This window comes from Durio zibethinus, chromosome 6 (genome assembly GCF_047325235.1).
Source record: "Durio zibethinus cultivar Kanyao isolate XHJ-2024 chromosome 6, ASM4732523v1, whole genome shotgun sequence".
In the NCBI taxonomy this organism is placed as follows: Eukaryota; Viridiplantae; Streptophyta; class Magnoliopsida; order Malvales; family Malvaceae; genus Durio; species Durio zibethinus.
In genome coordinates this window covers 10,260,566-10,273,241 of record NC_143167.1, presented here as the reverse complement: position 1 = coordinate 10,273,241, position 12,676 = coordinate 10,260,566, and the positions used below count along the sequence as shown (strand labels likewise).

At 28.1% G+C, this 12,676-nt stretch overlaps 1 protein-coding gene across 1 annotated transcript; it reads right to left on the bottom strand.

Moving 5' to 3' along the window:
* Window positions 1-2,032: 2,032 nt before the first annotated feature.
* Window positions 2,033-2,696, bottom strand: LOC111284820 (histone H3.2). Its single transcript, XM_022873795.2, has one exon. The coding sequence runs from the start codon at window positions 2,600-2,602 to the stop codon at window positions 2,192-2,194; it is 411 nt and encodes a 136-aa protein (XP_022729530.1). The 5' UTR covers window positions 2,603-2,696; the 3' UTR covers window positions 2,033-2,191.
* Between the last annotated feature and the right edge of the window lie 9,980 nt (window positions 2,697-12,676).

The following is a 12,676-nucleotide window of genomic DNA, read 5'->3' as shown; positions in this document are numbered from 1 at the left end:
TCCACAACCTACCAACCATCATCTAGATGGAATGCCAATTGATAAGGACAAGAAGGATCTAGATCAATGGTCTGTCTTTCCTTTGGAACAATATCTGATTGTGCCTGAAAAATGAAGGGAACAATTCATCAAAAAACTTATTTCACATTCAGGAAAGGAACAGGGGTGATTCAGTTTTTACTGTAGCATGATAGTTTGTTCCCCTATACTTCATATTCCATAACCTATGATCCCTTCAATCTGCATATGTTTACATAAATAACTTATTTCTTAATTTCACATTATATAACTACCAATATTTCTGGCAGTATCCGACCAAATGAGGACAATCCCAAATCTTTGAAGATATTAAATGCAGTTTTGTCAATGTATACATCAGGATATTGGACATTCATAAATATGGTCCTTCACAGGCATCGAATTTATCTAAAGGCCCATTGAAAAAGAAAAGCTAACAGTAGGAATATGTTTCCTGAGGGAAAGAACGTGACCAAAATTCATCACAGCATACCTTTAAATATCCAATCTTTGCATGCTAACTTCAGAGGCATTAGAGGTGGACGAACATCACAAATTTCACTACAAGCATCAATAAGATACTACGACTTTGTCAACTTTCAAAGCTATATTAACATGCATAAAGATAAGTCACCAATAACTGGATCCTGACAGTTAAAAAAATGTGGCAATGATGGCTGCTGCACCCTTGGACCTGTTTTTCTTAAGCATGGGTGTTAGTGCTAGCAACAGTCCAGCATACTTTTGCCAATATGCAACATGCTAAAAGCAGGGTAAAACAAAGATTTGTTCATAAAGGGGTGGCTGATGAAGTAAAATCTTCATGATCTTACAAAACTCAAAAGTAAATACACCAGTAGAAACTGAATAACCAATATTTATTATGCATCTGATACGAGTTCCAAAATTGTCAATACTCTGAATTAAGCGTTCTTTCTTTCATATCATCCTAATAGAAGGGTTTGGTTTTGACGTATATGGAAAAATTATACATTCAGCTACATATATACCATAAACGTAAAAGATCTAACAGCTTAGAAAAGCAGTGATATTGATTTCGAAAATTTTTTAAGTTTAAAAGTACAATCACAAACTTGCATTTTCCCAGAGTACAAGGGCATGGAAAATATATATTTTCAAATATAGGTTTAACTAAATGAATATTTATCAGAGGGAGTGGATTTGGTGTTTAAGAGTAAATGACAAATTTTTAAATAATTTAAACTCTAACTCTGTACAGAGTTCCTTCTTACAAAAGATTCCTGTTCTGTTGGTGTGTATTCCAATATAAAAGTTAGAAATTCAATGTCTCCCCTCATTATGACATTGGAAAGCAGCAGATGTTCTTCCTCCACGAAGATCCCACATATAAATATTAGCCCCAATAATGGTCTTCATTAATGTGATAAAAATGCGGAAATGGCCCAATCTAAGCCATCACAAAACAAAGATCAGTAATTGAACAAAACCAACCATAGAAAATAATTAAAAAAATTTTTGAAAGACCTCGGAATAAGAGTGACTGTGGAAGTACTTGGGATCTAATTTTCCGTTCAATTCAAGCTCGCTTCTTCGCCATAGAGGCCTGGACGCCTCCTTTGGATTCGAAAGAACACTTAGAATTTCATCAACTATTCAACTCAGAAAAATGGAATAGAGATTGAGAGAAATTAAGAACGAGTTACCTTGGTTTGGGTTTTAAGGTTTCAGTTGAGGGTTCGAATGGAACCAAATATTTGTCCATTACAACAAACAATTGATTACTAACAATCAAGCTTTTTTCCCACTTGACATGCTCTTTATTCAGTGTTATGTTGCAAATTTTTTTGGGTTTTGTGCTTGAAGTTTACGGCATTTTTTTGTTAACCGCGCCAAGTTGGGTGGGTCGGGTTTGGGTCAGGTTGGAGGTAGAGACTCGGGATTTCCAACTGTGCTAGTACTAATGAAATTAAGCCTTTTGTTCCAGTGGACACGATCGCAAAGCATAAACAGGCAAACTGAAACCTAAATCCAATAAGAAAATGTATCCCAAGTACTCTAATTAGATTTCCCAAACTTACATCATTCAAGAAAAAAAGCCCTAAAAGAAGAGATAAACATATAAAAGAAACATTAGCAAAGAGATTCTAGAAACATAGATCTTTCACAGAAGACTAAAAAGAGTAGTACATGATTAAGCTCTCTCTCCCCTGATCCTCCTAGCCAGCTGAATATCCTTAGGCATAATGGTAACCCTTTTGGCGTGAATAGCGCAGAGATTGGTGTCCTCAAAGAGCCCTACCAGATAGGCTTCAGCAGCCTCTTGGAGAGCGGCCACAGCGCTGCTCTGGAACCTTAGATCGGTCTTGAAATCCTGAGCGATTTCCCTCACCAGCCTTTGGAATGGAAGCTTCCGGATCAACAACTCCGTGCTCTTCTGGTATTTCCTGATTTCTCTCAACGCCACCGTTCCAGGCCTGAAACGGTGAGGCTTCTTCACTCCTCCTGTGGCTGGGGCCGATTTCCTAGCGGCTTTCGTCGCCAGCTGCTTACGTGGCGCCTTGCCTCCCGTTGATTTCCTGGCTGTTTGCTTAGTACGAGCCATTGATTATCCGCTTAGGAAGATTTAGAAAATGATGGAAGAATGACTGTGTTTGTAGATGATTTGATTAATGAGCGGCCAGAAGGGGAAGTGAATTTGGGAGTATATATTGACAAATTTGAGAGAGGGAGAGAAAGAGAGAGCGCACGCGGGAACTTCGAAATTTTTCATTGATTAAATCTAGACGGTCCATCGACGGTTGTGAATCGCTCCTAGAGTCCGCAATCCGTGTGCACTGCAAACTACCAATAAGATTTCTTTATCAAAGTCGCACGGATCATTATCCGTGACACCAACTTTTAGTATCTAATCATGGTTTGTTGTTCAATGCCGCAATAATGAATTACTTGTATTATTGAAAATATATATATTTATTTATATATTTATTTATATAGGATGCATTGATTTATAATAATAATAATAATATATTTTAAAATTTTCGTAAAAAATAATATATAATTTTTAAAAAAAAAAATTTATATTTAATGTATTAATATAAATTATATCACATTAATTTTTATATTTTATATATATTTAATACAAAATAAATAATATAAATATATGATACGAATTATTAAATTTATATAATTGAAAAGTCCCTTATAAAACACGACGAGGTGTTAAAGAATTTGATACGTTTCGAAAAAAATTGTGTGAAAAATGTATTTTAATGGTAGTAGAGGTTTTTAATACTTTCATTATTTAAGATGCATTCACATAAAATTTCAAAATTCAAGGGTGTGTTGGATGAGTAATTTTAAAAAGAGATTTTATTTATGAAATATTTTTAAAATTTTAAAATATAATTATTTTATTTGGTAAAATAAAAATTGAAATTATCAAAAATTATGGAATTGTACGAGGAAATGTGAAATTTGTGAAATTTTTTTATTTTATAATAAGAAATAAACATTTATTATTTTTTTTACACAATTTTTGTTTTCTTTAATTTTGACTAAAAAATTCATTATAAATTTTATTTTTAAAATTTTCAAATTGTTAGTAATATATACATATTTTTACAAATATCATTGTTTTTGGTTATAATTGTTTTTGTCTCATCAAATTATAATATTTAAACTTTCTTTCTAAAAAATAAATATCAAAACAATACAATTACAAAAATTTTATTATTTTGATTTGATATATTTCAAAATGCTAATATTTTAAAATTTTTCAAAATTTTAAAATTCTTAATCCAAATGCACCTTAAAGATCTTTTTCAAACTGTAGAGGTTAAATTTTATATTATAACAGTAAAATTAAAACCAGTTGTTGAGATGTATATTTGAATACAAATGTAGTGATGACAGTGAAAAAATTGTAATGAGAAAAGAAATGATTATTAAAAATATTATATTAAAATTTGTATGCAATAAAATCTTTAAATTATTTAAAATTATAAAATTATTTTTATGTCAAATAATAATTTTATTAATAAATAATAAAAATTTTAATTAAAATAATAGTAATATAATATATCAAAAAAAATTTAATTTGAGTAAATTGCATAATTGGTCACTTAACTATTGCAGTTATTTTAAAATGATCACTAAAGTATTAAATTTTTTAATTTAGTCACTAACATTTGAATAAGTGTTGTTTTTTGTCATTGTACTATTAAAATCATAATGTTTATCTGATGTGATTTCACTCATCAAAAATAGTTTGCTTACATGGTAAATAAAAAACCAAATGGCATGACCAACTCAAAAAATAATACACGTTAACTTAAGTTTGGGGTTAAACAAATTTAGGTTTTGCTTTGGGTTTTAGAATGTGGGTTTTCTCTAAACGGTAATAAAAATTATGGTTGGAATTTTAAGGATTTTGCTATTTAGAAAGAAAATTAATGATTTTACAGTATGGGTTAAGGGTAGCAATTGGCAATTACAATTGGAGTTCAGAATTATCGAAGGTTATTTTGTCACAATTTAGAGAATATTAGGCTTTTTTGCTTTTTTGTTTTTTTATTACAATTTCAATTTTTGTAAGATCAAATTAGGTAGTTGTATTAAGGTTTATTTTAGGTTTGATAAGCAATAAACAGAATGAGGCATCAAGTGGTAAGGGATCATATGCTTTCTTATGATATGAATTGAACTTATTTATTTAAGTTTTTCATTTTTTGCCCATACATAAATCCATTAGTTTTATTTCTGTCTATACATGAATGAACTAGTTTTGTTTTGAATATTAAATATAGTTGTTGTGAACTCATTTTTTCTTATTATCGAATGTGACAAGTCATGCTTGTTATTATGCATTGTGTCATGCTGAGTGTACTATGTGGCTATTGTTTGCTTTGTCATGTTTTGGAAAGGTATGTGGAGCCATGTTTAGGTCTAAATGCTTTTTGAGGCATGTAAAGGTTATTATTGTATTATATATTATTTTATGATATATTTTATTGAAAATTAAAGTGTTTAAGCTATTAAGGTTTAAGTTAGTTTAAGGTTTTATGTCTAAATTAAAATAACCCTTTAATTAAAATTTTAAATTTTGATAATTTTTTAGAGCCTAACTCAAACTATTTCTCAATTGTTATTCATCATAGTGGTCAATTTGTGTATACTCCTAATATAATCTATATTGGACAAACGGGTTGATTACTTTGATTTATGCCATGTAAAAGCTATATCAATGATTGAAATGAATGATATGATTAAAGAGTTAGCCTATGCAGGCATTATAAGATGTTATTAAAAAAGTCTATGGGGGCATTTAGTACTTATTATATTAGGCCTCTTAGAATAGATGTTAATGCTGTTAATATGGTTGCAAGCATGCTTAAAAATCATTACATCCATGTCTACTTAAAAAATGAGTCTATCATTTATGAACATAATGTAGATGTTAGCTTTGTTGATAAAATAGAGGTGGATGTTGCTTTAGACACCGAAACTGAAGCAGAAACAAAAGTTAGATGAAAATATATTAGTCATACTATGGAGAAAAATGAAAAAGTGACAGTTCTGATTCTAATTTTAAAGAGAATGACTATAATATGAAAAATAATGATAATAATATTTTTTAGGTAAATGTAGATTTGAAAATTGAAAGAGATATGGATTTAGGTGATGAAATTAGTATTGGAGTGAATAATGAATTAGGTATTGGAGTAGATGCAAGTGAAGAGGAATATGAAAAATCAAATTCTTTTCACAATGCAGACGAATTTGATTTAAAGGGTGTCAGTAGATGGCTAGAATTCAACAGTGAAATAGATATAAAAAATTCTAAGTTAGAAAACAGAGATGTTGTTTGTTAATAAGGAGGTGCTGAAAGAAGCCATAAGACAATATAAAAGTAAAAATACGTATAAGGTCAAGTTTAAAATGAATAATAAGAATATGGTTAAGATGGCATGCAATGAAGGTTGTCCATAGAAACTGTGGGGAACAAAATTCAATGCAAAAAACAAACTAGATCCTACTTGGCAAATCAAGACTTATGTTTTTTAACATACATGTCTTAAGGACATGAAAAGTAGAAACATGATTTCTAAGTGGATGGCTCAACATTATGTTAAAAAGTTTATTACTAATTCAAAATACTCCTTAAGTTTCCTTTAGCAAAATGTGATGATAAACTTGATTATTAGTGTATCATTAACAAAATATTTTAAAGTGAAGTAAAGAGCACTTAAAATTGTGTATGGAAATCATAAAGAATAGTATGCTAAGATTTATGGGTATTTGAAGGAGCTTAGGTAAAGCAATAAAGGAAACAAAACAATCTGTTTCCTAAATTATAGATTATTTAAGATAATATATGTTTGTTTATAAGTATACAAAGATGGGTTCAAAGTTAGTTGTAAGCGTATTATCAATCTTGATGGTTGCTTCTTAAAGGGGTATTATGGTAAATACTTTTTGATAGTTGTTGGAGTTGATGCAAATGATTGCATCTATCCACTAGCTTATACAATTGTTGAAAGTGAAAACTACGACTCTTGGTATTGGTTTTTACTTTTGTTAAAAAATTACTTTGAAGTTGCAAATTCTTATCAATGGACTTTTATGTCAAACAAACAAAATATTTAAACATTATCCATTTAATTTTTTATTAGTTCCTTTTAATACAAAATTAAAGTTATGGTATATAACTATAATTTATATTTTTATTATTTTGGTAGGGACTTGTGGATACAGTTATGGATATTGTACTTAATGTTAAGCACAGAAACTATGTTGGCATTTATTTACAAATTTTGAATTAAACCCTACAAAGGAAAAACATTGAAGGATTGCTTATGGAAGCTAATAAAGCTACCTACTTGAAAGGGTATGAAGATGTGATGAAGGAAATGAAAGCCTTGTCAATTTATGCATACAAATGGCTTGAAGGAAAAGATCTAGCTTAATGGTCTAAGTTTCACTTCTCAACAATGGTTAAAAATGACATACTTTTAAATAATTTATGTGAGTTTTTAACAAAGTTTATTTGGGATACAAGGGATAAGCGTATTTTGACAATGATGGAAATTGTTAGGATAAAATTTATGTAAAAAATTATCTTAAAGAGTGTAGCTACTAAAAAGTATTCGGGATCACTTTACTTCAAATATATGAAAAAAGTTGGATCATATTGTGTTATAGTCAAATAAGTGATGGTTAAAACATACTAGTGGTCCAAGATACCAAATGACATGTGGGCCATTAAACTAACTTGTGGTGAACCTTTAATTGCATACCTGTTTATGCAAAAAATGGGATCTCACAAGGACTCCATACATATATATTATTTTAGCCATGTTCTTATCTAAAAAAAGGTCTAAAAATTATGTCAATCCATAATACAACAAAACCACACAAGTCTATATATATTTCAACTTTGTTTGTCCTATTAAAAGTGCAAATCAATGGACAAGTGATGGAACCTTAAACCAATACTGCCACCCATTATAAGAAGACCACCTGAAAGATCATATAAGAATAAGAGAAGAGAAATAGGTGAAACAAGTGGAAGTCAATTCAAAATCAATAAGAAATAAAGAAAACTCAATTGTAGCAAATGTTGAAAACCAAGGTATAATGTAAGAACATACAGAGAAGAGATTAGTGATAATAATAGGTTAAATGTAGCTAGGGGATTTGTCAGACAAGCAAGAAGAAATATCTTAAAAATACTTGTAAATGTTTTGGTTTATTGATTTATATTCACTAATGATAATAATAAACAAAATATAGTAACTTGTTTTTATTATTTTTATTTTACAAGTTAGGAGAGCTATTAGGACTACTAATTAAAAAGCTAAAAATCATGCCACTGAAAAAGTATTATATAATAAAATGTTTGAGATCATTTAATCTAAATCCTTAAAGTTTTAATGTATTTTTTAGGCTCAAACCACAACTGAAAGATTTGGAAAACATGTTCAGCTACTTCCAATGATTGTTAAATAGATGCTTGATGCAAGTAATTCTTTTGTCTACCTTAAACCCACCCTAAAAAAACCTTTAATCATAAATAATAAATCATTTACTGTATTGATGTGTAGGGCTCTAGTTAAGTTTTTTAATCACAATAAAATTCTATCTCTAGATCAAGTGGAGTTTCTGAACCTCTTGGAACTCCTACAAATACTGAAGTTAGCCAAAAAAGAATCAAAGTGTATTGGAGGTATTTGTTTAAGCATACTGCTAAGAGAAAGATGCCTACAACCAATGTTCAACAAAACAAGTGAGATACCAAAAGACCAGCAAAGTTAATACCATGAAATGAAAAACCAATAACAACTTGTAAAAGAGGTTTTTTTTTTTTTTGTACATGACTGGGTTAGGGTATTTTATGCACATGATTTGTTTAAGATCATAGGCGAATGCGTTAAAAACCTATAGGGGCTATGAACCCCTAAAAATTTTAAAATTTTTTTATACATGTTTTCATAATAATTTTGAATTTTTTGTATATAAAAACTAGTTTAGCCCCATCAAACTTAAATTTATTATGTTGATATTTATTATTCTTTTATTTTATGTTTTTATATTGGATATATAGTTACAAAAGTTATTTGCATCAAAATATTACAACTCTTAATTTCAAAAAAATTATAATTCTTTAACTTGTGTTTACTTATTATAAATAATTTTTAATTTAAAATGAATAATAAATTTGTCAACTCTATAGTTTCACAAATATGTAAATTTAAGTTTAATATATATATACAAGTATTATAATAACTAAAATCAATTTGACAAATATTTAATTGAGATTTTTTTCAATAAATTTTTTTACTATATCTTGCATACTCATTTTTATTTGAAAATAGTTACATGTCAAAATAATTAATATGGTTAGTTTTAAAACATTTTTATTTTTCAGAATGTAAAAATACCATGTAAAAAATTAAAAGTTTTAATTTATGTATCAAAATCTTTACTTTATTGTTTTAAAATTTAATTTATTTAAAAAATATATTTTGGTATTTTTTTACTTTAATACTTTAAATATTAAATATGATAAAATAATGTGTTAATATTATAAAAGAAATAATGATTTTATTTTTATAAAGAGTATTGTTAGTGATTTATAATTAGAAATTGTGAAATCAATAGTTTAATACATTCATTTTGTTACATACATACATACATATATATATATATTAGCATAATTGTAAGTGTAAGTTTTGTTACTATATGTTTGCATCTTTTTTTTATTATTAATAAATTTGATATCTTTTGAAAAAAATTTATTATAAAATATTATTTTGGCCCCTTCAAAATTAAAAGTTAAGGTCTGCCATTAGTTTAGGATATTAATCTAATAGAAATGTATTTTGATTTTGGTATGTTGGATTAGCAACAAGTTTCTTTTACGTAAAGGTATAGAGGTAAGGATTCTTTTTATAGATAAAAAGTTACTTTTTGTTGGTAAAAGAATAGATGTAAAGAGTTTATGGTATTGATGTTTAGGAGTTTGTTTCAAGTCCAACATGCTTACTAGAACTACATTATAGACTGATGTAAATGCCATATAATTACAATATAGTCATATTTTTGTTAATTGTTTCTGTATTAGGTTTATGATCTAGTATTGGTTTATTGGTTTCTTTAGTTCTATATATTTGTTAAAGTTATAGGTTCATTAAAGTTAAGTTTATGCTTATTATAGAAAGTGATTTGTTAAACATGGTTGATCTTGTTAAAGGGGATACATTAATGTTACAAAATAAAACCTTCTCTAAGCCAAAGAGATTTACTACAATAACATACAGAAATAGTTAAATAATTTAAAGTACTGAGTTCATTACATAATTTAAACCATTATATATTATAGCTACCACTTGATAAAAAAATAATCTTTTGATATCAATCTAAAACCCGAAACACTTGATACATGGTATAATGCACTTAAAACACTATCTAAAACCCATCTAATGGCTATTGACATTTACTAACACTTGATATAAAATACGCAACAAACCCATAATCCTTCAATGCCATTATGCCTATGCACTTAAAACATTACCTTAAAACCCATAATACATAACTTTAAACACTAAACAACCATAAACCTTTATATCAGAGCTTAATCAGAGTGAAAATCAAACAATAGGCCAACAATAAAATTCACAGTACCCATTCCTACTTTTGTTGGCTCTTAACGGTTCTCACTTTTCTTAAAAGTCTAATAAGCACAACACTTGCATGATCACCAATCGGTGGATCATACTAATTGAAGAAATGACATCTGTATGAATGCATATATTTTTTGTAACCCAAAAACTTTTTTTCAAGATTCTCATTTGACCAAAAGGTCCTTAACTCAGTTGGTATTCCACAATGACAAGAAAGAATACTGATATTAGGGTTTTCATCCTTAATTAAAGGAGAAGAAACAAAAAAGAAGAAGTAAAAAGAAAAGGGAATAAATAGAAAAGAATAAGGAAAGAAATGAGGAAGAGAAGAAAGAAATAGAAAAAAAGTTATAATTTTGTATGTGACATGAAAAAAATATGGGCCACACAAACAAATTGTTTCTGACAAGTGAAGCCACATATGATAAATGTTATAGTTTAACGATACAGTAGCCCTAAAAATATACTTATTTAAATGTTAATGACTAAATTGAAAATTTTTAATACTTTAGTTACCATTTTAAAATGATCGCAACAATTAAGTGACCAATTGTGTAATCTACCCTTTTAATTTTTTACCAACTAACTTGGACTACAAGCAATAGAATTGCTCCCACAATGTCGCGTCGACCCAACTGACTCCATTTTAGGCTATATTTTCGTGCACCAAAAGTGCTACAAAATCCATATGAGCCTAAGCTTATGCATTGATAATATGGTATAAAGTTCTTTTTTAGCATTTTAAACATTATATCGAACATTAAATAGATTTTTTGACAAAAAAAAAAACATTGAATAAGATTGACTGACTAGTAGAAACATGATTCGTTTGCCTTTTAATCTAAACTAGTCAAAAACCAATCCATTCACTGTCTAAATTGTATTGCATTTGATCATGGTAAATGAACTTTTTATTCTTTAAAAAATTGTAAATGATAATATTTGAATCTATAGCAATCTAACACATTGACTTTAAATTAAAATAGCCAACTTGGAATTATATTGAGTATAATTAATTTTATACTCCATCCATTCCATTTTTTTTGTTCAAATTTTTTTACGAAATTTTAATTTGAGGTAGGACTATTTACACCCCCAAAAACTCTCAATACACCCCACAAAATTAACCAAATATAAAACTACTTAAATACCCATTAATTAATTACATTTTTATCCTTTATACCCCTTTTCAGTAAGCTACTAGAAATGAATTTTTAAAAATTTCTTCAATATATCAAAAATGCATTTTTTGCATTTCCAAAAACATTTTAACTATATCGAAAATTTATTTTCGGAAAGCATTGCAATTATCCTAAAATGTATTTTCAAAAAAACATTGCAATTATCCGAAAATACATTTTTGAAAGTAATTTTTTACTTCAGTTTCTTTATTATGATCTCTAAATAGGTCTATAATGATTTCTCCGACATATGATATATTTAATTTCGATAGTAGAAACCACTAATCTTTCAGTCAGGTACTATGTGCTCAATAACATTTAAAACATTTATCAATTCTAACAAACATGCATTTAAAAGAAATTGCTTAATGTGAAAAACATTTGTGCAAGTGACTAATGCATCATATGCAATAAGGCAATCACACTTCATCACACATGATGTAATAGCAATTTTCTTGAGCGTCTTTTCATACTAAGTGATTCTCTTCAGATGCACATCTATTAAAATTGTAAAATATTGCAAACGTTACTGAATGTATAGTGCCTGGTAGTTGAAAGATTAGAGGTCCTTATTGACGAAGTTGCTAGTTTGCTAATGATACAATGAGATTAATTTTTGTGTGTTGGAAAGTTTTTTGGTCTTTATTGGTGACAGAAGGTTATTATGTACCAAAAATCTATTTTCAAAAATTTTTAAAAGATTGTAGAAATGAATGTCTGGAAACCATTACGAAATTTTAGAAATACATTTTGAAAATTTTTCAAAGTTTCCAAAATTGGATTTTCGGAAAGGGATTCCAGAATTGCATTTCTAGAGATGAATTTTTAGTATGTTGAAGAAGTTTTCGGACATCTATTTTCAAAAACCTTCTGAAAAGCTTGAATCACCACCCCAAATCTTACTTTTAAACTTAAAATCCTAAATCTTTTAAAGCTAAACACAAAATCAAATGAAAAAATAAAAAAAATAAACAATTTACCTATGATTCTAAGCTATCTAACATCAAAATCAAGATTGAGGCTTGATTTGAGACTCTTAAAGGTTTAGGGTTTCGATGAAAAAAAGAGAAAAAATGTGGGGTGTTTAGTTTTTTAGGAAATTAGTCTTTTAATTTGGGTTGTGAAGAGAAGAAAGGATGGATATTAATAGTAATGGGATGTAAATAGAGAAAATAGTGGTGTAAATAGTCCCTCTTTTTTCCTTAGCCAAAACAAACAATAAGTATGCTTAAATTCTCAAATTTAGCTTTTTTTTATTATTATCAATTAATATCACTACACAAAATCCAATAAAAGCAACTATAAAATCAAAAA